This window comes from Geospiza fortis, unplaced genomic scaffold (assembly GCF_000277835.1).
Source record: "Geospiza fortis unplaced genomic scaffold, GeoFor_1.0 scaffold41, whole genome shotgun sequence".
Classification (NCBI taxonomy): domain Eukaryota; kingdom Metazoa; phylum Chordata; class Aves; order Passeriformes; family Thraupidae; genus Geospiza; species Geospiza fortis.
In genome coordinates, this window is record NW_005054299.1 from 10167592 (window position 1) to 10195441 (window position 27850).

Genomic DNA, 27850 nt, shown 5'->3' on the forward strand with positions numbered 1-27850 from the left:
CTGCAGCACGCTGCCAGCTGGTACCTCCCTCCTTTCTGAAGCGTAACTGAGGAGGGGGTGGAAGGCAGAGGAAGTTTGGTGCTCAGTTTTTTTCTGTAGGCTTCGGAGAGGGATTCCCTTTGCGTGGCAGCGCGGAGGGCTGCAGGACAGGGTGCGGAGGGGCAGGGGCACAGCCGGGAGCCGGGGCTGTGCGGAGCCGTGCCCCGCCGTGTACCTGCGGCGCTGGATGCGAGCTCCGCGCAGCTCCGCCGAGCGTAGCGGCAGCGGCGCGGCAGATGCAGATGCGTGCGTGTGTGTGTGCTTAACCCTTTCTTGGCTCCTCGGATTTGTACCATGCTGAAGATCCTCACCAAAAAGCTCAGGAACCAGAGTTTGAACGAAATTCAACCTTTCCAGCTAAAGGTAAGGAAAGCCGGTTTTGTCTCGGTTGTTTTTTGTCCCCTTCAGGTAACTAGTGAGAAGGCCTTGAGAAGCTGGAAACTTGCAGTGTTTATTATGCTGGGTCAGTTTCCTCTCAGCCAGTGTGCTCAGGAGGAACTGACCTAGGCTGTATTCCTGTTACTTAAAGTCCCGTTCTTTTGCACTCAGAGTTACCGTGCACAATTCAGATTATACAGAAAGGTGTATGAAGACAGATGTATTTGTCTGTTCTTTAGAATGTTTTCCTTTTGATGGGATTCATATTTAACTGTGTAGGCATTTGCCTAGATACCTTTGTACGTGAGCAATCTGTAGCCTCTCAGCCCTTTGCAGGCTAGAACCCCACTGTGCTAGGTGCTGTACAAACATGATTTACCTAAAATGCCTTTCAGCTCATTATTTGCATTTCTCTTCTTCTAGTCCTCAAGGCCAGAATCTGAGCTGAAGTTTGCCGGCTGGATCATTGCTTTGACCCATAGCTTTCCAGATTCTTTTTACATCCGTTTTTAATGTTTAAAATAAAACTGAGGACCACAGATTCAGGATGAGAACTGTCTAAGCCCTTCCTGCCAAATATAAAGAGGAATTTTTGAGCCATGTACCGTGGGATAAAAATGGAGCCATGACGAATGAGAAAAAAATACCGAATCCTGATTTGGCAAAATTGTTGTGAACCAAGGGATATCCCCTGAAATCAGCAGAGTTGCTCTGGATTGGCACCAGTACTGTGGGAAGTGCAGCACCTGGCCCCAAATAAAAGAAGGGATCTGGGAAAAGTAGCAGCCCTCGTTGCCTGAGTTGGGGGCTGGGGATCCGTATACCAGACTCTAGTGGAGTCTTTTGTATGTGTTACACAGAGGCTCATTGCCGTGTGGCTGCACTTCTGCCCAGCCACTCTGGACAGGCTGATGGCAACTTTGATGAAACATCAGCACTGCTTCTAACAAAGTTTGCTCTACTTCTTCCTCTGGGGATTGCACATTCTGTGGCTCTCAGGGGAGGCAGGGTTAGATTTTATTTTTGGAAGTAAAGAAAGGACAATGCTTTAGGTTGTAGTGGATTGATTCAGTGCAGAGTATTTGCAGAGGCAGTGAGGGTTTTTTTAACACTGTTTCTGGGCCTTACGGCTGCAATCTCCTCCTTTAACTTTATTGTTTGTCTCTTGGAGCCTCAGGTTGTGAAACCGTGAGAATCTTTGGAAGGAGCTCTCAGAGGTGGATGCAGCCTTCAGGATGCTTGGAGGCATGCCGGAAAATGCATGAGTGGGCATCTGCAGCCATTTTGTTCGTGTTAGTGCCAAGGTTTTGTGCTGCAGACAGGTGGTCTGCATTTTTGCAGGCTCAGTGGAGACAGTTCATCTTGCACTGTGCCTTGCTTGCAGGGCTGTTGCATAGCCCATCAGAACTGTCTCTGCAATCTGCAGTGGGGAGTGCTACAATGACTGGTACACATGTGTATGGGCAGAAAGCCAGACGTGCAAACTCTGGGTTTAAATCTGGTTTGTAGGCCTTTGGGGACCATGTGCAGCTGCCTGGTCATGGCTGAGCCTTGCAGCAGCATACTAATTGCTTAATGGAGCATGCAGTGCTCTGTCTTAGGTGTTGGACCAGAGCTCCTTGCAGGTATGGACCCTGGGTAGGCGTCACAGGGTGTGAGCAGTGTGGCAGCTTCTGGTGGCTGTGCTGTGCATGGACCCTGTGTCAAGGCCAAATGTCCTGTACCATTTTGCTCTACTGCCCTCATGATGTGGGGCTGCCAGGCACTGACCAGACTCAGCCTTCTTGGCCTTGGTCTGTGTGCAGGTCTGTACTTAGTCTGGCTTGTATGGTAAATGCATTATTTAAAAGGCCTTGTGTGCTGTCATTGAAACGTAGTGAAAAGTTAGATGAGAGTACAGAATCAGGTCTGTAGAGGTCTGTAGCCCTGTAAGTGGAGAATGAGCATCAAGTTTGGATAGAGTAAGAATTGATCTACATTGACCACCCAAACCAAGTGCTTTCTGAGCTTCAATAACAGTGTGCTTAGCTGCTCATCTCCTTCATTGCCCACTCGCTTTAGCACTTTGACTTTTTTGGGAAGTTCCCAAATTGAAGGAAAGGCAAGCTGCTGTTGTGCTTCTAGATTACAACTGTACTGAAATTAGCCAAAGTCCCAGGAGACTGTCCTTGGGTAAATTGTCAACTCATTTTTACAAGTGTGGAAGACTGGACCAATCTTGGACTGGCATCCAAGCTTTGGGAATCTTTTCAGGATTAAATTTCTGCCCACTGTAAAGGTTTTATTTTTGTATGATGTGTCCTGAATTGGTTTAGTGTGGCTGTAATAGGGCCTCCTAGTTTTTTGCCTGCTTGGAGAAGCTGAGAGGATGCCATGGCCTTCTGTAAGTGAAACCAAAAACTATGCAATCTTTGGGTGTTGATGTAATGAACTTCTCTTTTTCCCTTCTAAAGCTGGCCTTTGGGCAGTTGGCAGCTAGGGCTGCTCAGAGGACTTTGACTTGAGATATGCTGGTGTCTCTCAGAAAGTGTCCCTCTATTTCCCTTTCACCAGAAGTCATCATGGTGGGAAGGGATGGAGGGACTGACTGACACTTCACCTGATGTTGTGTTAGCCTGCTCAGCCAGCAGTTTCTGATAAGGGTGGCTGGGCTGTCAAGGGTGATAGTTAGGGTTCAAATTTGAGTGCCTTGTCTGGGAAGACAGCTGACCTTGCTTCCCAGAATGGGTAAGGTTGGAAGGGATCATCTGTTCCAGGCTCCCTGCTCAAGCAGGATCATGCTAGAGCATGTGGCACAGGATTGTGTCCAGGAAGCTCTTGAATAACTCCACTGAGGAAAACTCCGCAACGTCTCTGGACTTGCTCACCCGCACAGTAAAGATGCTCTTCCTTATGTTCAGGCGGAACTTCCTGTGCATCTGTCTGTTCCTGCCTGTTGCCCCTTGTCCTATTGCTCAGCACCGCTGAGAAGAGCCTGGTTCCATTTTTTTGACACCCCCTCTTTAGGTGTTTATATACATTGATGAGATTCTCTCTGTTGCCTCTGTTTGAAACTGAGCAGGCCCAGCTCCCTCAGCCTTTCCTGGGAAGAGAGATGTTCCAGTCCCTTGATCATCTTTGTTACCCTCACTGGACCCACTCAGGAACTCCACGTCTCTCTTGTACTGAGGAGCCCAGAACTGGACACAGCACTCCAGATGTGCCTCACCAGGGCTGAGTAGAGGGGCAGGATCACCTTCTTGACCTGCTGGCAGTGCTCTTCCTAATGCACCCCAGGATACCATTGGCCTCCTTGGCCATAGGACACACTGCTGGCTCATGGATGGCTTGTTGTCCATGAGGACCCCCAGGTCCTTCTCAACAGAGCTGCTTTCCAGTACCTGAGCCTGTGCTGGTCTTTGGGTTTATTCTTCCCCAGGTGCAGGACTCTGCACTTAGCTTTGTTGAATTTCAGAAGGTTCCTCTGTGCTCATCTCTCCAACCTGTCCTTCTGAAGGGCTGCACAGCCCTCTGGGGTATCAGCCACTCCTCCCAAATTTGTGACATCAGTGAACTTGATGAGGAGGCACCTGCCCCTTCATCCAAGTCATTGACGAATGAGTTAAACAATATTGGGCCCAGTATTGAACCTTGGGGGATACCACTAATGACAGGCCTTCAGCTAGACTGTCTGCCACTGATTATGACCATCAGCCAGTTCTCAATCCACCTCACTGTCCACTCATCCAGTCCATGCTTCCCGAGTTTGCCTATGAGGATGTTGTGAGAGACTGTGTTGAGAGTCTTGCTGAAGTCAATGCAGACAATATCCACTGCTCTTCCTTTATCCAGCCAGGCAGTGGTTTCATTTTAGAAGGCAATTGGGTGTGTCAGGCATGACATTGGCAAATTCATGTTGACTACTCCTTGTCATCCATGTGGATAGACATGGCCTCCAGAATACGGCATTCCATCACATTTCTAGGGACTGAGGTGAGGCAGACTGGCTGGTAGTTCCCTGACTCCTAATTCTTGCCTTTTTTGAAGACTGAGATAACATTTGCTTTTTTCCAGTTCTCAGGCCTCTCTCTGATTGGCACGACCTTCCAAAGATGATCCTGAATGGCCTAGCCATGGTGTTTGCCAGCTTTCTCAACATTTGTGGAAGCATCGCATCAGAACCTGTGGACTTGTGGATGTCGAGTTTTCTGAGGTGTCTTTCCATTGGATACTTGTGCGCCTGTAGTAGGGGCAGCATATCCACTCCTGAGTTCATAGCACAGCCTGTTAGCTTAAGAGCTTCAGCTCTTCAGCCTTCAGCTTCTGTGGCTCAATCCAGGAAAGGAGAGGGCATTGCCTGGTGCCTTCGTCTTTGGTCTACCACTTGCTTCAATGGTCTGGTGTTATTGGCTAGATAGTAGGCCAGATTCAGGAACCTTTTGGGCTGCTTTTGAGCCAGAAGCAGATCTGACTTTACAGGTTAGGGATCATCTTTGGTAATGGCTGGCAACTAGGTCTGTGCCAGAGCAATTGAGACAGGAGAAAAAAGTGAGATCAGGAGAGTGTCCCATATGCTAGTGAAATGCTTCAAAACCAGGAAGGTGAGAGGGGCCTATAAGTCAATGCCTGATTTTAATTTTTCTTTGTGTTGGTTGTCCAGTATTACAGTCTAGTATAGTTCTTTATTATTTTCTTTCCTAGTTTTAGACTTGCAGCCCTGAGAAGCACTTCCTGAACTATTAAGTCAGGCTGATCAAAGAGCTTTTAAAATGCGTATCTTGGGCTTGCATGTGGAATTGTGATGGAGTACTGGTATTGAGCCCTTAGAAGTGTTCTCTAACCAACTCCATGAGCTTTCTGCAAATCAAATGTCTTATTCATCCCCACAGTTTGGGGTAGGGGTTTCTCACACAAATGTGTTTCTTCCAAGTTTCTCTTTAACTCTTGGGGCCTTGCTATTTATGTAGTGGCTCAAGAGTGAGTGTCTGTTTTCTGAGCTTTGCTTGCAAGCAAGCTCCTTCAGGCAGGGAGCATGTGGCTGGAACAAGTCTGTGCATTGCCAGTCAAACTAAGCCCTTAATTAGTGGCCCTAGGTGTTATCAGAATGAAACAGTTGGATTGTGGTGTGTTAAAAAATTAACTGGCTGGAACATGCAGCTAAAGAAGACTGAGCACTTTAAAGGTGGCAATTTCATTCCAGCTTGCTGTTGACACAAACAACTTTGGAGGTGATACAACTGATGTTCTAATCAACAAAAGCTGTTAAAGTACTTATGTACTTGGCATCTTCACTTTGGTCTTGGGCAGAGATAAGACAGACATGTTTGTCACTTCCTTAATGTTGATCAGTGATACAAAGTCAAATGTGAGTGTTCTGGTGACAGGGCATTTCTCTTCTACATAACTTTAGCCTTACACTTGCTTAAAGGGAATTGTGTGCTAGGTGCTAGCAAAGCCGCTGTGTCAGTTCTCTTCATGTACTTTTGCAGCTTGTACGTGAGCATGCACAGCACTGGGAGCCATAAAGTCCTCTCAGTTATTTTCTACTGGCATCTGTATCTGGAGTCAGCTGTAAGACTCTGGTCTGGCTGGCCAGCCCTGACAGGCAACTGGGAATCATCTTCATCCTCCCTGTGTGAAGGGGATTGAGCTGGCTGTGCAAAGTGAACCTCAAGGCTGCAGGCAGTGACTCCTGCAGTCAATGTCCCTGTGGTAGCTTGTTACTCTGTGGAGCTGGGAACATTATTTTTTTTCTCCTTAGACCAGAAAAAAGAGTGGAGTAGCATTATTCTTGATGCACAGTGGGTATGCTGTCAAAGATCTGCATAAGTGCTCAGGCTTACTATGAGTGAGGACAGACTGATTTCTGCCTTCCTTTGGGCTGACTGCTTGTTGTGTGTCACAGGTCTTCCGCTTGGCACAGGGAAAATTTAGCTTTGTCTGCTGTGGTGTGTGCAGGTTTTCTCTCCTTTGTGTGTTTTTCAGCAGATGCCACAGGTTCATTCCTCTACAGCTGGAAGACTCTGCTTTACATTGGAACTTGGCTTTTCTTCCTGTTACACCAGCTGGCTACGTTAGGTGCTTCTGGTTTGTCATAATCGCAGGAAAGACACAAACGTGGGAATCAAAGTGTGCAAGTATAATTTTGATTTTTGGAGTACCTATGAATGTGCCTGAAGTTAGGCTTGTGAAAATTTGGACTGAAAATATGTAAGTTAGTGGTTAGGTAGATACTTAGCTAAGTAAGCTAAGTGCTGTGTAGATACTTAGCTAAGGCGAAGAGTAGAACAGGCAATCCCAGCCACTTTAAGCCTTAGGTTTTTGAGACTTCTGCCTGAGGCATTGTAAAATAATGGGTTTGTGATTCTTTCTACTTGGCTTTGAAGATCTGGATCTTTAAGGGTTGTCATCTTTTCTGTGCAGACATTCAGCGCTGATAATCTCCTGTAATGACTAATTCCAAAGAGTGATACTTCAGACAAATTGCAGGTGCTGCATATACAGCATGATGGGGCATTCATGGAAATTGAGGTAGTTTGTTGAGACATTCTCTCAGCTGCCTTTATGACTGATAGGAAACTATGGACTAGCTTAAAAAAAGTCCACTTCCCAAAGGCACAAAGAAATCTCATTACTTTTCCTTGTATTTCCCAATTCTTGGTTTTTATTTGAATGAAAAACTAGATTCTGAAAAGTCAGTGCTATGCATTTGGGGATTTCAGTGAAAACTGATTATTTTTCTTTGCTGGATAGTGCAGTTCTTCATTTCCTGCTGTCATGCATTGTCCTACAAGTTCCAAATTTGTTGCACTGTTTGGGATGCTAAATGTCTTCTTGAGCACGTAAAGAGCTCATATTTGAGGTGAAAACAGAAAGCAAAACCGGGTCATTATTTATTTTAATTATATGGCTTTCACAAAAAAGTGGGTTCATTTTTTTTTTATAGTAAAAAGCAAGGCTTGCATCTGCTTAGGAGAGTTCTGTGGAGTGGTGGGTGGGCAGGGCACCACTCTGCGGTAATGTGTCAGCCTGGCCAGCTTCCCTGGCTGTTCCTGGAGCATGCCTGGGGTCACAGCAGTGTTGTTGGGCTCCCTCAGAATGGGAACCAAGGGCTGTATTCCCTTTTCAGCGGGAAATAACACTCCCACACACATTGTAGGCAGCGCCAACCCCTCCCACCCCCGTGCCTTTATGTGTAGCCCCTGTTCTCCTGTTGAGTGGGATTCAGGTTGCCGGGTGATCCAGCTCTTCCTAGCAACCGGCACGGCAGGTATGTGTGTGCAGGGCTGTGTGCTGCCGCAGGAGCTGCTGGACGTGGCCCTGGGCAGCGCCTACTTGTCCACTTGTCCTCCTGCCACCGGTGAGCAGCAGCCAGCCGGCTAAGCTGTTCGTGAATAGGCACCAGCACCACCCACAAGTGCTCAGCGGGAACACCCCGGCGAGGATTTAGAGAAAAGCCAATTAGTTGTGACCTTTATGTGCACTGAAAGCATTCCCTGCGCAGCGAACTCTGCTGTGACCCAGGCCTGGGAGTCGATGTAAAGGACATATGGCCCAGTGTGACCTGTGCAGAGCTGTGTCCATGCCAGTCTGGGCACAGGGCTGCCCAAGCTGTGGGGATGCAGCAAGCAGGTGAAGCACGGCTCAAATAAGGTTTCTTCTGGTTTGGCATGGTCACTCCTTGGGGGTGGATAGCTCAGGGTTTCTTCCCTCTCTTGTTCTGTTCTTGCTTTTTGTGCCCGTTATAACCTCCTCTCTGCCATGGACACAGACCTGGCATCCATATGTACCTCAGTCTATATATCACACTGAATGGTTCAGTTCCTGTAGGACAGGCATTTTCAGGCTGGGGCATCTCAGGAGCTGGCTGAGGCAGAAGGAACAGATCTTACATGATTATGAGGTTTTTTTGTTTGTTTTTGTCTTTTTTTTGTTTGTTTATTTTGTTGTTGTTTTAATCTCCTTTGTCATCACTGCAGCACACCAAGTGCTCAGCCAGGTGAACTTTTGCTGTTGTCCTGTTGAACAGCTCTAGCAGAATTGGAATGGCACAACAGAGTTCCCTTGTGAAGAACTGACATGGTTAGTTCTCTGGACCATCCTTGATGGCTTCATGGAAGGTGAAATACCGTGGATGCATATGGAAACTTCCTGTTGGACTTGTATGTAAGAAAGTACCTTGCTTGGTAGATTTGCACTGAAGCTGCCACATAGCTGCATGTGCAGTAATCCAAATCCTGATTCTTTCTAGTTATTCTGTGTTAGCACAACAGAATGTCATCTAAGGGTGGCAGGGGCTAAAAGCCCGAAGAAGGTTGATTCTATGAGTGCTTTACAAAGCAGCTGCTGTGGACCAGCCCCTTGTTTCTTTGTTTCCAGCCCTCTCCTCCCCCAGCGCTCTTATCCAGGCTCAGCCTGCTGCAGAGAACTCCAGCTTGCCCCGGCTTGAGCTGTGGTGCTGGGAGCAGATCAATGTCTGTGTGTCTGGCATATGCACCCTTTGGATGAGTGTTGTGAGCCGGGAGATGCAGTGAAACCTGGGGAGGTGTCCCTAAGGCATGGTACCTTGGTCGGCTGTGGGTTGCCTTCCTCAAACAGCACGACTGGGTTGGTTGGTCCTTGTGCCCAGCAAACACACCTGAGAAAAGGCCTTTGCAGCTTTTCCTGGATTCACCTCTCCATCCTAGCTCCAGCATCAGGCCCACATGAGAAGAACTATGAGTTCAGGGCTTGAAACGCTTTCTAAGGAGGAAAAGGAAACCAATGCCTGAGTTTAGGTCTCCAGAGGAGGCTTTTATTAGTCATGTCTCCTGTTTCATAGATAGGTTCACTTGAGTTTTGTTGCCTGACTTCAGGTAGATGGTCCTTATCTAAATTTAGATTTACGAAAGGATGGGAGATGCCTGGTATTTGTGAGATGTCCAAATACCTCAATATTCATAAATGTCCATCAGAATAGGCAGGCCTTAGTTTTTGATATATCTAGGGACTAAACTATTGCTTGATAGCTGATTAATTGATTTTTCTGGGCTACAAACCTGGTTTTGAGCCAGGATTTCAAGGAGATCAGGCAACTTGAGTTGCTGATAGCACAAAGATCCTACCCCTTCACACCTATTTTATTCAGCAATCTGTCTCATCTTACTCCTTCCTAACAGGATCACATTGTTTACATGATGCATGCTGGTTTTTATTTAACTGATGTCCTTACTTCTTGGCATGACACAATCTGCCAAGCTCTACATGGACATAAGATGAGAATAAAATTTCCTTTGGTTGAATGGGGAATTTCCCATCTTAAGGAAAGGTGCCAGACAGGCAGCTAAGTTCTCCAGTTTGCTAAGAGTGCGTCTGGATATAAGCTGGAAAAATATAAAATAATCCTTCCATATCCTGTCACCCAGTTATTACACACAAAGCCAAGTGGTTATTCCAGACAGTTGTCTGCAGCCAGGCTATTCTTGTGCATGTGTTTTTTTTTTAATATAGTTTTTTCTTTATTCCTATGACTTGGTTATTCCAAGGGAATAACTATGGCCAAAGGCTAATTAAGAGGAAAGAACAGAGGTATTTGGTGTGAAGCATATAAACTGAAATAATTTAGAGGCTTGAAAAATCAGCAGCTTCCATGTATAGATTTTTTTGTTCTCAGAGAACCCTTTTGTTCTGGCTTGGACAGAGCCAATCACTTTTGGGAAACCCCTCAATGGTGTGTTGCAGAGGGCTGCAGTGCAATGCAGCTTTTCCCATCTTGCTCCTGAACTAATATGTAGGGATGCTAATTTAGTATGTGGTACTTGGACACTGTCTCAGGAGCCCTGTGTGGTGGGGTGAGTTGGACCTGGCAGAACATTGTCACACTTTGCTCTGTGCATCCCCCTTACCTTGTGACATTGCAAGTAATTGCATGGTGCTCTGTGTCCCCCTTCCATGAATGGGATTCAGGAGCATCCATCCCATGTTAGACCTACAGTTTCCCCCAGTAGCCTATCCTCCTGCATTAGTAACCCAATAAGTTTCTTCTGCCTAAATCTGTTCATTTTATACCACCAAATCTGTGTAGGAGTATTTACATGCAGAACATCCTGTGGTAGAGTGTTTCACACCTCAACTGCACACTGTCAAATGATCACCTGTTATTTGTTTAGGACCTACCTCATACTAAATTAATTTTGTGCTTTCTGTGCTGTATATTGGAGAAGAGAGTGAATATTCAAATTCTATCTTTGTCAATATTCAAATTCTGTCTTCTTTTCTAGGTCATCCTCTATGTGTGGGATGATTTGACAACTCATTTGTCAGTTTTTCCCAACTAGGAACCACTTAGAATCACAAAATGTTTACCAGGAAAGGATCCGGTGCAGTGAGAGACATTACAAATTATGACATGTTCCTAACTCTTTGAAGGTGCCTGACCAAAAGGATCAAAGACCTGGTCTGAAAGGATTAACCTACTGGTTTGCTCTCTGATAAAACACAAGAAGTTTGATGTAAATCCATAGAGATGAAACAGCTCTCATCTGCTTGCGCTCAGGGGTTAATGTGAGATTTTGAGAGGAGGAGAAGCTTGAAATGTCTCATGTGCTCCAAATGTATTTTCCAGCCTGACTGTAAGGCATTGTTCCTTGTGTTTGCAAATGTGGCTAATGTAGTTCTTTATGGCTGAGCAGAGGTGAGTGTCGAGTGAGGTCTCCCAACACAAGCAGCTTCTCCTCAGCTAAGGAAGTATCTCAGGGCAAAGGCACTTGCCCTCTGCGACTTTTGAGTAGGGAATGGAAAAACTGTTACTAGATGTGTTGTTTATGCCAGCTGCTGTCAGCCGTGCTTCCCTGGTTGAGGGGACTCATGGAATGCTGAGGAGCTGCTGTAAACTGCCTGAGAAGCTGGCCTGTGCAAAGAAACCTTTTCCCATCGCAGCAATAGTAACTGAGCTGGGCTGGCGGGGTGGGGTATCACTCGGGAGGGCTGTATTTAAATCCCCATGGCCAAGGCAGGAATGGTTGGCACTGATGTGAGCAGCCAGCTCCCATCCTCCCTCCCTGAGTAAATGCATTACAGATAAGATCAGCTATTAGAGGTGCCTCTCCAGTTCTAGGTGTCCCTTGTACTGTCTTCCTTTTATGTCTGAGAGGGTTTTAAGCCTCTGATAAATAGTGTTGCTTTTAATCTGACTATTTGGAGCTGAGGTTTAGCAGCAAATGGGCTGTAAATTACTGATGGAGCTGAGTCACTGTATCTTAGTGCAGCGTGGATGAGGCCCTGTAAAGAAGGTCTTTAATCCTTCGGGTCCTTTTTGTCTTCCTGGGTTGCTGTGCTTTGTGGTGTCAACACTGCTGGATAACACTGCTCCTGCCGGGTGTGAGCCAGGAATTGCCAGGGCTCCAAGCTGAGAGCTGTCAGGGGAGTGGACCTCCTTTGCAAAGGGATCTCTTTGCATCACAACTGTGTTGCTGCTTCTTTCTCATACAGTTCTTTGTTAGCTCTCATCTGAGCTATGTTGTCACCCCTCACAGGATGAGAAAGCTAACAGGTGAATGCCAGCCCTATGAGACTCCTTGAAATTTGTGTAGGAATTAGCCACAGCTCTCTTTATTGCAGCAGCAAAGCTGTAAGTAGAGTAACAGAGCTGTTGAGAAACTCATAGTGTGGTTCTGTCACATGCAGGTGACTGCCACCTGAGGCCAGGCTGGGCTGGGTATGTGTGAGAAGCAGAAGCTGTGTGGGAGGAGTGCAGGAGATTGGTGGGACACTTACAGGGAAGTGGCACACCTGGGAGCTTTATGTGCAGGTAGAAGTGGAGCTGGAGGAGTGTATGGTTTCTGTCACTTGTAGCAGAGCTATAAACCTTAACCAGCCTCTTAAGCTAACAACATAAGGATAGTTTGAGAATTTTGTAGAAGTTCTTGCTACCAGGGAGTGATGTATATCACAGCATGGAGCTGCACTATTCCCCTGGTTCCCATGCTGCAGAAGTGGTCTTACTTTGGAACACAGTGGTCTGGGAAGTCAAGAAGGCAATTGAAGGATTAAAGACTATTTCCATGGTAACACCTTTCTTACCAGACCCCATCCACCTGCTGAGTGAGGGCTGTAGTGACCTTGTTTTATCTCTAATTTTAACAAGTGAAATTTATAACATTCAAACGGTGCTTCCAAACATGACTGCAGCTATGTTTAATCGGAGAGATTCTTGTTCTCATAGTGGCTTAAATAAACTTAATAATGTTTTCTCAGATTTGGAGTATTTTGTGTGATGAGGAACAGAGTCTGGGTGGATTTTGCCTAGGAGGCCTTTTAAAGACTAATTTTTTAATTGATACCATTCCTTTTGTGTCTTTTGCTGGCACAGAAGTGTGATGCCTGATGGGAGGAGTGTGTGCCTCTTTATGGGTGCCTATGCCATTGGTAGAACAAAGTCTGTTCTAATCTGTTTGCAAGTAATTATTTCTATTTTGGGTGGAATTTAAAAGCATGATCTTAGTTTTATTCTTGTAACAATATTTGCCCAGAGTTCCTGAGAACAGACCCAGGGTGGATAGGAGTCTCAATTGCAGGCATTAGCTGTATTCCCTTCCCTGGGACTGGGGAACGTGGGGTATCTAGTTTCTGGTGCCTGTGCACTCCCAAGTGTTCAAGCACCATAGGCTCACTGGTGATGTAAACATACTTTTCTGGATTAATGGTGAAGCATCAGGGCTTGCTGGGTTTCCTGGGGTTTTTTGTTTGGTTGGTTTCTATTTTATAAACTCTCTGGTGTTTTTATCTTTAGTCTCCTCCTGCAAAATCATTGCAGCTGAGCCCTGGGAAGAGCAGGGGAAGATTTTGAAAAAGAGTTTTGCACACTCTGACTTCTGCAAAGAGAACTGATGTGGGGCAGACGAAAGAGTGCAGAGAGTCAACTGTGTTGGCCTGAACCATGTTTTGACCAGTCAAAACAAGAACCCTTTTCCAGGGCTGAAGCCAGCCCTACTGCCCTTGTCTGCACAGAGTCCTCTGGTTTACTCCATTTGCAGATGAGGATCCCCAGCACGAGGGTAGTGTATCTCTGCTTTAGTTCTAGTCAGATCTGTCCACAGGTGCCAGTTCTTTCCAGAAGCTGTAGACAGTATGGTCAGGACACACCTATGTATTTGTGAAAGTGCAGGTGGATGAGGGAGAGGATTTAAAATGGTGAGAGGACCAAGCATGAGCCAACTCACACCCATGCACCACTCGTATTCTCACTGTTCTATGTAAGCCTTGTGCCTTCCTTTCAAGATCTAGGTAACCCAATTTAAGCCCATGCTTCTGGAAGTGCAGCTCAGTCATTGCCCCTCAGAACAGAAGCTTGGTTTCCATATTCTTTGATTAATGACTGCCACCACTTGGATCTTGAGAGTTGCCAGTGACCATGTTTGGCAGTGTATGAGAATGGTAAGCACTGAACAAAAATAATAACTGTATTGTTAAAGCATTGCAGATTTGGCTACCTGGAGTGACTCTCTGCTTCCCTCACGTCTGTGAAACCACTGACAATTAATACACTCCAGGCCCTTGCAGAAGCTGGCATTCCTACAACAGGAATTCTGCTGTACTTGGCATAGATAGGGCTTAGAAAACAAGGGCCTCAGGGAATGCTGTATCCCATTGGCCCATCCCAACTTTCATTTACCCAACAGCTGCTCTGTCAGGACCATGTTCAAGGGTTATGAGCCCTGGGTTTGGCTGTAGCCATTTGCAAGGAAATGGTGAATAGAGTTTGAAGGCAGACCTAGTGTGAAAATTAACAAGGAACATAGTAACATGGAAAAAATATTCTAGAAAAGCTTTTCCAAACCAGGACAGTTGTTGCTGGGAGTTTAGCTGTTGAAGGACCCCAGATATAGCCTGGCCAGTCACATCTCACATGTGGATGTTTGAAGATTGAACTGAACTTTAACTTGGCAACTTTTCTTGAGGAGAGAGCCAGCCTGTTGTACTAGCATAAATTCTCCCTGATATTCACTGCATATCTCTCAAAATTAAAGGAGATCTTGGGAAAGGAGTTACACGTTAATTTGAAGGTCTGTTTGGCTCATTCCTTCCTTCTTCCTAACTTTCCATGGCTCAAAATTGCCTTTCAGTGTCTCATCATCTACCTTGTTTTCCAACTCTAATTCAAAGTCATTTATAATTGGTAGGATGGCACCTCCCTCGTTCAAGATCAGGCAGTGTCCCATGGCAACTGTACCAGTTGTTGACCTGGAAAAATATCACGAGGGAAATGTAGTGAAATGTTTTTGCTAAAGCCAAGCAATGGAAATGGAGAAGAGCCAGCAGCAGAGCCCTGTGCTGTAGGTTGCCTGTGTCTGTAGCAGCTGCTCTGTAGGCAGTGTCGCAGGGGGGAGGTGACTGCTGGTTTCATTTCTCCAGTCTGAAGTCTGAAGAAATGGAAATCAGTTCCCCATCACAGAGATACCCCTAGTCATTGTTGAGCTCATCCATTGCTTTCTGGTTGTGTGCCAGGAACCAGGGTGTGAGACCAACTTAGTGAAGTCTCTTTCCAGGGCTCTTGGAAGGGACTTCACTTAGTTGCAGAGATTCCCTGCAGTGGCCGGCCTGAAGTGAGCAAGCCTGGGTCACAAACAGCATTGTATGTACAGCACAGGCAGTCTTGGCCTCTGCCAGGGAAAACCACCTCCCTGGAGGTAAGCTGCCTCCTTCCCTCCCTCCCTTGCTCCCAGAGGGAGATTGGGAATGATGCCCTCCAGCCTGTGGGCATTCTTCATTCAAGCTGGGAACAAGGGGTTGCCTGTGGTCGGTTGTATCTTGGTATTATCTCTTCCTCATGAGCATACCTCCGCTGCACCAAACCATGCTGTTGGTCTTTTAGGTTTTTAGGAGCCTTTAAGTGGAGCCTGGTGGGAGAGTTTTAGTCTGCCTTAGAAGTGAGATTTCTTATCCTTCGTAAGCTCACAGACGATTCTTAATGTCATTGCTTTTGATTGTATGATAGCAGGATAATTTCTCTTCTGGAAGCCAAACCAAGAGGAACTCCACTTTAACATAGTGGGACTTTTTAATTGTCTGATGTATTTCAGAGCTTTAGACTTTGAGGGTGGTGTGACCCTTTAGGACCTGGGCAATTTCAACTGCAGTTTATTACTCAGTTGACCAGCAGCAGTGTGATCAGAAAGACATATTTTTCTATCTCTAGTTTTTTTCTTGTATCTCCTCGTTTGTCTTTCATGTTAAAACTCCCTCAAAAGTGTAAGCTTTACTCTTAAGTTTTCCTTAAATACCATCTGGTTATTTTACAACAAGCCATATTTCCTTACTAGAGATGGATGAGAAATGAAATGCACGGGGAAGTTAGTTTATGTTTCTGTCTGGAACAGAAGGAGTCCTTATCCTGACCAAAGACACATCAGGTGCCAGAGCTGAAGGTCCCAGGTGTAACACTGGGTGATCCTCATCAACAGGGGGTTGATTCCTGATGCATTTACTGAAGAAAGACTGAAGGGTGGATGGCCTCCTGTCCTTTTTGGCTTCTTTTGTGCCAGAGCTTGTAAACATTCACACATTTACGTGAATTGAAGATTTTTTTTCTATTATCTTCAATTATGCATGTTAAGGCAGATAGTGTGTTGTGCACAGTCCTGGCAACTTTTCTAGTTGTTCCAGCTTGAGCAAGAACTTGGACTATTGTGATACCAAGGAGTGTCTTTCAATCTATCCATTCTGCAATTGATGTGCTGTGAATGAAGCCCTGATCCAGTGGGACTTTTGATGTGAAGTTTTTGAATTTTCTGCTACAGCAGTGCCACAGTTCTGAATTTCTGAGGAAAATGGGGCTGTACTGCCTTGGACAAAAGTAAATCTGTGGCTAATCTATGGGAGGCTGGAGGCCTGAACACAGTACTGCTGTGTTTAGTGAAATGTTTTTGAATGTTTAGGTGCGGGTACTGTTAAAGCCTGGGAAGAGTCAAGGGAGAGAGTATTTATCTCCAACTAGTCAGAGCATTCGTCTTTGATTCCATAGATCTTTAGTTTTTGGAAAGTCTTGTTATCCAGACTGACAGAGAATCCTTTTTTTTTTCTTGATCTTCCATTAATCTTTGCCTGTGTGAGGTATTGTGACAAGGAGTTTCAGGTAAAAAATTTCAGCTCTGCAAGATTAATGGTTGGCCTCCTGTGAATGATGGTTCTCTGTTGGGGGACATGAAAGCTAGAGTCTCTTGTTTGAAAGATTTTTCTGTGCTCTGAAGAAAGCCTCTAGCAAAGTGTTTAAGGCAACTCACAAGGGAATTGGTCTTTGGTTGCCTGAGGGACTGGGGAGGGCTCAGTAGAGGAGAGTTACCCTTAGGAGACCAAGGGCTGGCAAAATTTCACTTGCACAGGGAAGAGGGAATATTTTGGAAGTCCAGGACTGGTAGACACAGACTTCAAACGTCAGTCATTGACTCAAATCCACCTCCTACCTTAAGCATCTCAAGCCAGTGACATTGTGCAGTAGCTGTTTGACCTGCATGTGCTAGATGTCATTGGCTTTCTTTTGGAAGCAGTGCCATGCCATGTATTGACATTCACGTGTTACAGAAACTGGAGCTGCTAGGTTTCCCACGCAGAGCTGCTAAACCTCACTGAAAACCCTGCCGTGTCCAAATGAAAGGTTTTTATGTGGGAATGAGCCACAGCCTAAGGTCAGTACCTCTCCAGTTAGAATGGCTAACATAGCTTTTCTAAGGGAGACAGGACCTCTGTCTGTCTGTACAGCAGCCACACAATGGCACCTCAGTGTCAGCTGTCCCCTCTGTGAACTGCCATGGTACAAACAAGGTATTATACCTGCTCTGGGGACAACTAGAAGTCTCTGTGTTTGGCAGTGTTCCTCAGTGCCAGCTGCCTTTATTAAAGGATGCATGTGTGTGAACACATACAAGAAAATTGTAGTTGTAGAAGGAAAAACAACGTCCTGTGTTTACTTCAGGAATATCTGCAGTGGGGATAAATCTGAAATCTGACTTGCCTGATTCATCTTTTGACAGTTGAGAACATAGTTTAAAGACTAGCAAGGAAGGAAAAGATATTTTGATTTCTCAAAGGGCAATGTAAATACAGAAGGGCAAAAGGTAGCTTTTAAGAAGGAGGGGGGGAAAAAAGGTGTCAACGTGCTTTTGGGGGAAACAAAATGCCATAGACACAGTCCTGGAGGATGGTCACAAAATAGGTATGTTGATTTAATAGCTGACAAATTCAGTATCAATCAGAATTTCTCAACTATTATTGTTTCTCTGCATCAGCAGTGTGTCTTTCATAGACACATAGGTAAGTGTAGCTGCTCTGTTGTGTCTCTGGGTGGCTGAAACACTACAGAGACATCTCCCCAGGGTGGTGGAGGTAAAATGGGTCCAGATCAGTGTAGTTGGGTGCATGCTTGCCTCCTCTTCCTAAAAGTCAAGCACAGCACATCAAAGGTGTAAAATGGAAGCATAGCATGTAATCTTTGGAAACGTATTGCCGCTGGATTCTGTTGTGAGCAAGTATTTTGAGGCAGCTAAGAATGATGGCCATGTTTGTTATTCTGAATAAAAAGGTGTAAAGAATAGTGAACTTCATCTTACTGTGATCATGTTATTCCAGATCTGTTTCTTATAAAGGTTTCTTTTAAGTATTGCATTTTCCTTTGACTCATTTGGTTTTGGCTGCTGCCAGAGATACATACGAAGCTGTGTAGCTCAGTGGTTTGATCTAATAACTTCCAGGTAGGCTCTTTGCAGCTGAACAAAAGTCACTTTAGTAGCAAGGTAGGTAGGATTTCCTTTGTGTAGGAAACTCAGAAGGAGCATGATCTCTCTGAGCTATAAAAGCTTGGTTTCAGGTCTCTCAGTCCTCTCAAGAGGCAGCTAGCAGGTTTTTTCAGTGTTAGACATGTTTTGAGTGGCTTGAAGTTCATTGGCTGACACAGAGCAGATGTTCCTGAAAAGTCTTGATATTGACAAAATATGTGAGTTGTTGTTACTTTTGGAGCATTCAAAGGTGTTCAGTGGTACTGTAAGTTATCTCCTGGAGGGGACAGCATAACAGTATTGTCTGTGTTTCTGTGACATCATGTTTCTTTTATTTCTATTAAATACCTCTGGGTTGGCCTGTAGGAAAGCAAGGTGAGTCTGTTCTGTGGTGGATTGTGTGTGAACTTCAAGGGGGAAGTGTGGGTACATACACAGGATGGCCAAAGCTAACGTGCCACTTCCATTTGTGGGTGCCTTGCAAGTGCTGTTGACAGGATGTGTCTTTATCTCAGCAGTGGAGATTTTGGAGATTCGGTTATCCACGTGATGTGGATGTGGTAGGCCGTGATGGTTGTAAGCTACACGTCTGGGAAGTGAAAGGCAGGATATGTTCATTGTACTTGGGAAAGAGCTGGCAGTGCAGCTCTTGTGGTGGAAGCAGCAGTAGTTTGTGTGTTCTGTGTTGCTGAAAGTAAGAGGATATGATGGGAGGTTGGGGCTGGGAGATGAGGGTGTGCATACAGGAAGGTGCTATGGCTGGGTGTGTGTGGTTAGGTGGGGTGGATGCCTCCAGGATATGAGAAGGGGAGGGTGGGGGAAGTGGCTTGGGCAGCAATATTCAGTGTTCATGATGAAGCCTTTTCTTTCTCCTTGTCCCCTAGATCTCCTATCCCCCAAGTGACGAGGACAGCGATGACTCTGAAGGAGAGAACCAGGAACTTGCTCAGATCGACAGAGGTAAAGGGATGAAGATAGAAGGATCCCGGGATACTACGGCTGAAGTCAGTTTTTCTTTTCACTCGTGCTCTTGCAAGTGCCTCCTTCTCAGTCCCCAATGTACCACAAACAGATACACTAAATCAGTCACCTTTGAAGCATTTGGGACCTCACAGGGAGAAGCTGGTGTTATCAGATGCTGCAGTTGCATTTTTACCACCAGAAATAGACATTGTTAACATGTGTTAAAGTCCCAGTGCTCAGACATGGGTAGAGATGGTCCACAATTGTGCCAGCAGCAGAGCTGGGACTAAAAACTTATCTTCTATTCCATGCTTTTGCACTTGTGTCATCTTTGTTCTGGGTTTCCTCATCCTTGCTTTTTTGAGTTTTAACCTTCAGTTTATTCATTCCCCTGGACTCATTATTTGATTATCTCTGTCCCTTCTTCCTAGACTGTTGGTATTGTGCAGCTGTATTCTTGCATCTAGTGAGAGTCTTTGATAGAGAAGATATAGGTGCTCTGCTGTTGTTTTTGGACTTGATATGAAGTAGCTTAGAGCTGCAGGTGAAATCTGTAGTAAATGCATCTCTTAAGTTATGCTAAGTTTGCCATTAGTGCATGCCCTGTGCCCAGGTTCGAGCAGATTCTTATGCAGAGGAAGGAGAAGTTCAATTCCTGACGCACAGGACATGTCCTGTTAGAATTCAGATCCCTGCTCCATATGCTTAGCATAAAAAGAGCTCAGGAGAGGAGATAAAGCATGCCTAACTTGTGGCTGAAGACAGGCTCTCTTGTGTGGCAAGTCTTGTAATAGAGGACTTTGATTTCCAGACACCAGCTCTCATTTATTTGAGCCAGAAAGGTGACGCTTAGGATAGTGTAACTTACTTGGCTCTTCTGCCCTGAAAACTGGTCACTAGAAGTTAATGTTTTTGGCTAGAGGCAAATGCCTAGCAACACATTTGTAAGCTCATGTCTTCTCTGCCTTGAGGAGGTGAGGTGGGTGACAGATCTGTGTTCTTTCTCTGGAACTAGACTTCCAGGTGATGGTTTGAAAGGGAATGACATCTAGCAGTCTGGTCTGAAAAAAAGTCTGTAAACTTCCAAAGGGAAGCATTCAGCTGGGAGATGTTTTGTCTGGGGAAGAGAAGGTGGGGAAACAGCTCAGAAGTTTACTTGGGAGGAGATGAAAACAGCAGGTCAGGAGGAAACCTGCCCATTTTATATAGGCCATGGGACACAGATTTGCTCTGCCACTTCTCAATCTCCTCCTCCCACCAGAGAGAAGACGGAATTGTACCCTGACTCCTCTGGCCACCAACCAGCTCCAGAACCAGGAGAGCCAATGCTGCAAGGTTCGGGCCCTCTTCCATGCCAGCCTTGACCGGCACAGCTCGGAGGAGGAGCTGGAGCGCATCAACCGGGAGTTTGCGGCGGAGAAGCGCAAGTGGTCGCAGGTCAGCCGGCTCACCTGCTGCGGCGACGGCAACAACGCCTCCTCCAGCGACGAGGAAGTGAAGAACTTGTGCGCCATGTCCTTCCGGCCCGTGGCAGAGCAGGGCGATGGCCTCCAGGCCAGCCCCAGCCCCGTGCTGTTCAGTGCCTCCCCTCCCAAGAGACTGCAGCCCCTGGTGCGCAGCCCGGCCTCTGGACCTTTAATCTTCACCAGCGTCGGGGCGGGCCTTGAGCAGGTCATGCCTTGTAAGAGACATCGACAGGGATATGGGGATAAGGTCAGCAGGCCCAGCCTTGACCTGGAAAAAATGCAGCAGGTAAGGCAGAACTTCACGGGAGGAAAGCAGCATTGCTTGACAAAAAGGCCTGGTAAGCAAAGACAGAAACAGGTTATTGAGGCAAGTATAGCTGTGCTGTGAGGGCCCCAACAAAGGAGGAGTGATGAGGAGGACTTTATGGATATCAGAAGGCTAATTAATTACTTTATTATATTATATTATTTTATACATCTAAAATTGAATCTGCTAAGCACTCAACTTTGCACACACTGCACTGAATCTCGTGACTGTCACTTGACAGTCCCGACACGCACACACTCTTGGCCCTGATAGGCCAAGGAAACAAAACACTATGATTTTGGATAAACAATCTCCGTATTGCATTCTACTTTTGTCCAAACGCAGGTACAGTAAATGATAAGAATTGTGTTTTCTTTCTGTGATGTTCTGAGAATATTTCTAGGTTTCACATTCTTGGGAAGAATTGTGCCTTGCTTTTCTCTGTGAAGAGAAATATGAGGCTGCAGGTGAGCATCAGTAAATTCATAGGGTTGCTTCTTGTGGTTGTGTCTTCAGGGCACACTTTCAGGGTACTTCTGCTGTCTGTCTAGGATAAATTGGGGTAAGTGTAGATACGCCTTCTGAGAGGTAAAGGCACTGCTGCTTGGGTGGCTCCTGCCACGCTTGGGCTGTTCTCTTGCTACCTCAGGAGGAAGGTAGCACTTGTACTGTCTGGTTCATTGCATGGCACAGGAACAAAATCACTGGCATTTGCTTTCATCAAGTTACCACTGCTTCCATGATCTGACCTATGCCACTTACTCCAAAATAAATTAATTACTTAGCATGTATAAAAAGAGCCTTTGGTGAAAGTGGTTGTCAACTTGATAATGATAGGAATTTCCACACTCGTTGAGCTCCTTGGGCCTAGATCTCTTATGCCTCCTAGGAGTTCTATAGCGATGTTAAGGAGTGCTTTTTACCTTCTTAACATTTCACAAACTGCTTACACTTTGCTCTAGATGCAGTTACTCTTGATTTTGCAGGACTTTAGTTTGGCCTTGGACTGAGGTGTGGAAATGCTAGGAGTTTGCCTTTTCTTTGCAGAGCCTGGGAAATGGGGCTGGCTGCGCTGTGCAGTTCCCATCTGGCGCTTCTCTTTCAAAAGGCCTTGCTGTAGAGTTAGTATTTCATGTCTCTTCATTATTTTTCTATTTGCACTGGTGTAGTGTCAGCTTAAAAGGATATCTGCAGACATCTGCTGGCCCTGGTACATTGTAAGTAAGTTAAAAACAATTATTTTCAGTTCTGAATTCCCTCTCATTAGGAAGGAATTTCATTGCCTCTGGTTTGTTGGATGTAGTAGTTTTAACCTTTCTTGCAACAATTCCTTTAAGCCTACAAGATGGACCCACTAAAAGAAAGGACTCTGCATTTATTTTTTAAGAACCCTAAAAGTGAGATTTCTATTTCCCTATTACATTGTTGGTTTTTCTCAGTCCTGCTGGCAGCATACTTCCCATGAATACATAATGCAGAGACTTGTGCTTTCAGTACGGTTTTCCTCACCCCCTTTTCAACCTTCTAGCCAAGTTTCTGCTCACAGAACATTCAAAAGGCCCAGTCTTGCATTTCACATCACCCAAATCTTCTACTGATACTGACAGACTTTAATTAGTCTCACATCCTTATGAGAGAAGAAGAAAGCTGCTAAGCCTGCGCCCAGCCTTCTAGTTTTTCAGAGTGCACATAAATAAATGGGAAAATGTTTCTTTTGGCCCAGGTAATTTCTCTGATTTGGATGCCAGGCATAGCCTGCTCTTCCTCAAGCATCTTTCAGCACTGTCTTCAGGAGTGTATTGATAAAGGTTAGGGACTAATTTAAATGAGCTTTCCAAACTGTTGTTTTTTTCTGGGAAAACCTTGTGAGGATAATTGGCTTCCTTGTCCATTCGCTCTCTACACTTCTGGATTAATTGTGGCAAAGATTTTTGCAAAAGAAGTTGAAACCTGGAGTGGAAGTGGCAGCGTGCTTTTAAAATAACATTTTTACTGTGGATGTCATTAACATTCCATGGTTGTGGAATCCATGTTATAAAGAAAGGATAGTCAGCTGGTGGATTTAATTTGACAGAAGGTGCACGGAGGGCACAATATGACATGACACACACGTGCACAGTGAGATGCAGCCTGAATATTTTATTCGGTCATTTGTATTATTTTTATAGCTCTAATTGGTTAACTTTCAGCCAGTAACATCTTGAAGCTTTATGATGAGTCTTTGCTTGCTACCTGTACTTAGTTCTCCTATGAAAATCATTCAGCGCCCCCATTCCCCACTTATAAAATGGGACATGGGTGTTTGCTTTTTTGGTCTGTTTCCATTTTCCAACAAAAATGGCTCTTATTAACTGCCTGGGCAGTGTGTGGCATCATGTGTTTCTTAGGTAAATGATGCATATGAGGAATGTTAATATTAAACAGGCTACTCTAAGGCTTCATCTGAGCTCTGAACATCAAGCTTTTCTTGCTTTGTGATTCTTATCCTTCCTATCATGTGCTTGCCCATGAGAACACAGCTGAAAAGTTTATCAGCTAGACTTTTTTTCTTTTGAGCAGCAGATGTGGCTTTCACTCTTATCCCTGAGCCTTACTTCCCATCCCTGCAGCTCTGTGCAGCTAACAGATGACAGAGAGTATCAGGCAAGATGAATTTGTGCCTGAAGCAAATGTGCTGTGAGATAAGAAGACACTTTTGGGGTGTGATGTGGTATGGGTAACTCAAGGGTGGACGAAGAGATGCCAAGTGCTTTGCATCAAATTCTGTTTATGCTGGATGGTGATGGAATATTGGTCCAGAGAGTTGAGGTCCAGAGTGGCTCTGTGTTGGGATGTCTAAGAAGATTTTGCTTCCTCCCATGGGTCGGTGGCAAGTGGTATCCAAATGTCTCCCTGTATTCCAGTGATTCGGTGCCTCTTGGTAAAAAAGAGGAGCAAATTTGGGAGACAAGCAGGTTGGGGGCAATTGGTTGCTGTCCTTTCTTGGCCTGTGAATAAATGTAAATCTCCATCCTCCACGCCTTTCGGTTCAGCCTCCTGCAGCAGGGAAGGCTGTACCAGGAGCAGGTTTAAAAAGCCCTGTTTTGCTTAGATGTCAGGCTATGCCTTTACAGCTTCACAGGGTACAGTGATTCAGCCCTTCTGTGTCCCAGACATGAGTTTGGACTGTTGGCAGATGCATTTGCCACCCTGGCTGGTCAGCTGGCCCACCCAGTGTCTCCCTATTGAGGCCGAGCGAGCATATTTCAATGCACGCTTTTCTTCACTTCTCCAAAGGCCTAGAAAATGAGCTCAGAAGACTTCTATTCTTTCCTTAATTGGGCAGAAATGCCCTGGCTTGTGCAGACACTCGCTTTGCTGCAGTGAATGCCCTCTCCCAGCACCCCTTGATCATGGTCCCTGGGCAGACACATCATTGCCTGCAGGTCCTGCTGCCAACCACTTGCTATTTAATGAAGCCTGCTGCCACCCTGTATGGCTGCTACCACTTCAGCATATCTGGCTTTTTTGGCAACGCTGAGAGCAGAAGGTCAGGGAGAGCAGGGCCATGCTGAGAGTGAAAGGTCACGGAGAGCAGGGACATCCTTGGGTTCAAGGTGAAGGCTCTAGGTTCACCTGAGGCATAAGGAAGTCTAGGGTGTCACAAAGACTTCTTGGAGCTGCTGAGCTCATTCCCAGGGGATTAATTGGTCTTGGCATGTTGTGTAAACAGAGAGGAAGTAAAGGATCCTCCTGTGCTATTCAGTGGGACTGCCAGGAGCACCTTTGAAATCTACTTAAAGAAGCTTGTGAAGTCAGAGTGTAGCATTTGCAGGGAGAGAGATCTCCTGGGGGGAGAGCAGCTTTGGGGTGGTACAACAAGCAGTCCAAATTCTTTGTGTGGGTAAGTCCCTGATATGGAAAGCATAATTTTGAAGTACAAGGCAAAGGGTACATGGGTATAATTCCAGGTATGCTGCAAAGTGATTAGATAGGTTTCATGTCTTGCTCAGAGCTTTCCGCTGTGGTTTGCCTGCTTGTATGAATAGACAGAATCAGAAATTGATAGAATATCTTGAGTTGGAAAGGACCCATAAGTTCAAATCCTGGCCCTGCACAGGACAGCACCAAGAATCACACCATGTGCCTGAGAGTGTTGTCCAAATGCTTTTTGAACCTTGGCAGGGTTGGTGCCATGGCCACTAACCTGGGAGCCTCTTACAGTGCCCAGCTACCCTCTGGGTGAAGAACCTTTTCTTATATCCAACCCAAAGCTCCCCTGACACAGCTCCAGGCCATTTTCTTGGGTCCTGTCACTGGTCACCACAGAGAATAGAGCAGTGCCTGCCCCTCTGCTTCCCCTCATAAGGAAGTTCTAGACTGCAATGAAGTGTCCTTTCAGTCTCCTTTTCTTCAGGCTGAGCAAGCCAAATGATCTCAGCTGCTCTTTATTTGGCTTCCTCTACAGAGTGTCAATACCATTTCCTTTTGGAGGCTTAATGCATTCTTTGAAATGCATGAGATGCTAGGATGAAAAAGGCTATCTGTGAAAAGAAAAATGCATCCTAGGCTAACATTTGGATTGTTCATTGCAGGTTCTGCACCCCCTTTGGTGGGTGACTAGTTTCAGTGCAAGACATATGAGTGGATCTTTGTCTTGACTTGACACTGGAATGGCCTGGATAAAGTGCCTGATGGGAATCCTAATTTGGGTTTAGCTGTGTGATATCAAGACCATCTTCCTTCTGCTGTATGTTTCAGTACTGGTATTTTGGTTGGACTGAGCATTGGTGGGGTGATCAGCACCCCATCAAAACTTCGAGTCCATACTGGTTGCACAGAGGCTGCAGAGCAGCACTCACCACACGTGACCAAGGCCCCAGTGTGTGACCCTGGTGCTCTGGGGTCTGGGCTTTGGGCTGCTAATGGCTCCAGGGTGAGCTTGCCATATCCTTAGCACAGCTGGGTTTTGCCCTTGCCTGTCTCTCCAGGACTTGACAAATAGCTTCCAGATAGCTTCCACGTGTGAGCTCGTGAGTCCTTTTCACCTCTTGGCCTCCCATTTGAATCCAGGCTTTTTCAGAATTGTTACCATCTGTTTGCCCATCTGAGCTGCTCTCTGCAGCAAGAGGGTGCCGGAAAATCTACTGCTAGTGCTGGTGGTAGATTCAGCACAGTCTCTGCCCTGGGCCTCAGTCTCCAGAGTGACTCAGTGGAGTTCAGGGGCCTGTGCTGAGCATAATTCTTAAGGGGCCCAGCACCAGAACTTGTCTCTCAGGTGTGGAAGTTGGGCCATAGCAGTTCTTTGTCTGTGGGCTTGTTGAAGCAACATAGTAAAGAAAGTGTTGCAGAAACTGGTTGCATCAGTAGAGCATGAGAAATTCTGCTTTTGGTAACCTCCTGCAATTTTGCTTTAATTTTTCACCCCCAGAAATATGCTGCAGCAGCTGTTCTTCCAGCACAGAAGTGCCTGTCTTTCTCAACCCTGACAGTGCTTGGCACTGAAGTAGCCAGCAAACAAATGCTGTGTGTGGCTGCTTCAAGGCAGTCCTGGCATGAGGAAATTTGGGGCTGAACATGATCAATGACATTGTCTGGTCTGCTTGCCTGTGAGGTTTTAGTTCCATGGTGGGAGGCTCTGGGACTCTAGACATGCACCATATGATGGGAGATGGGGCATGGTACAGGTGTCATGTTCTTTGCATCTTTGGAGGAGCTGAGGAGATGTTCTCCTGTGGTCTGATCTCTGTTGTAAAGACTGGCTCAGTACTGGCTAGCTGATGTTCAGTTTGCTGACATCAGACATTGGTAGTCTGACAGTGGTGGGGAGAAAAACATGCTGTCTGGGAGGTGGAGAGAGACTCAGTAGCAGGGGAAATCATGAGGAACTCCACCTAGCCCCAAGGAGGTGATTATGACTCTGCCAGGCAGCAGATACCTCTGTCTCTGTGTCTCGTAAGTGTTCCCTGGGTGATTATCTAATTCATGCAAAAACATTAGGAAGTGCCTGTGTGCAGCTGCAGCTGGATGAATCGGAATGTAAGAGAGGAGTAACCCATGTACAACTTGGCCTAGCTGCTTCTTAAAAAGCATAATGATTTCCTCCTGGAAGAGGCAAGTAAGTTGACTATGTTGTCCTTTCACTGACGGTAAGGTTCATCTTGCTGCCAGCTTGTAAATGCCGAAGGCAAGGCAGGCAGGATAACCTAGTCCTGTTCCTAAACTCTTGGCACCAACCAGTGTACCAGAGATTAGAGCATTCTCACAGAATGGTTGAGGTTGCAAAGGCCTGCTGGAAGTTATACAGTCTGTATGTCAACAGCTTCTCCATGAGGATCTGTGTTCTCTGTGCATTGTTGAAACACAGAATTAATTTTAGTGCAAGTCCACTCCATAGCATCTGTTGATACTGTTCACCTTTCAGGTGTGCTGCTGGCAGACTTTCATTCTGAGCACACATCTCTTTTTGCAGGTCTTCCACTGTTGTGTGAGCCCTGGCACAGAATGTGTAGTCATTCCTAGAGCCAAATGCTTCTGTTCTTCTCCCTTGATGTTTTCCTTCCTTGTTTTGTCTCAGTGCATTTCTGTTCTGTTTTTGTAACATGTGCAAAGGGACAACAGTTCAAGAGGGAGATGGACAAATGAGCTGCTGTCTGGAAATACTTATTGGTCTCTTTTTCCTGGGGTATGTGGCTGTGTAATTTTGCTGCCTTTTCCTGGAAGCTTGCATGCTGGTGAATATATCTGTCTGGACTACCAAGGGAGGGTGAGCCAATAGCTAGAATATATGCTGAGACATCTGAAATGTAGTTCCTTGAGGTGCTACTGTGAATCATAAAAGAGAGCAGGGATTAGGTTGGTCAGGGTTATTTGGATAACACCAGAGAGCTTGATTGAGCAAAAGGGAGATGAGGGAAAGAAATTTGATGTGGCTGAAGTTTGAGAAGCGGCAGAGATCTGTGGAATAGGAAAGTTAAGAATGGCAGAGACAG

General features: G+C 45.8%; 1 protein-coding gene across 3 annotated transcripts in view; it reads left to right on the top strand.

The window, feature by feature from the left end:
• Positions 1-23: 23 nt before the first annotated feature.
• LOC102036969 overlaps positions 24-27850 on the top strand; it is a 59869-nt gene continuing 32042 nt past the window's right edge. For 2 of the 3 annotated variants that reach the window (XM_014308744.2, XM_031060933.1), the window contains exons 1-3: positions 24-402; positions 19028-19103; positions 20368-20858. In XM_014308744.2, the coding sequence (XP_014164219.1) occupies positions 334-402; positions 19028-19103; positions 20368-20858 (636 nt within the window). In that variant the 5' untranslated portion in view covers positions 24-333. The remainder of the gene's footprint in view (positions 403-19027; positions 19104-20367; positions 20859-27850) is intronic. The other variant, XM_031060938.1, reaches the window with a different exon arrangement.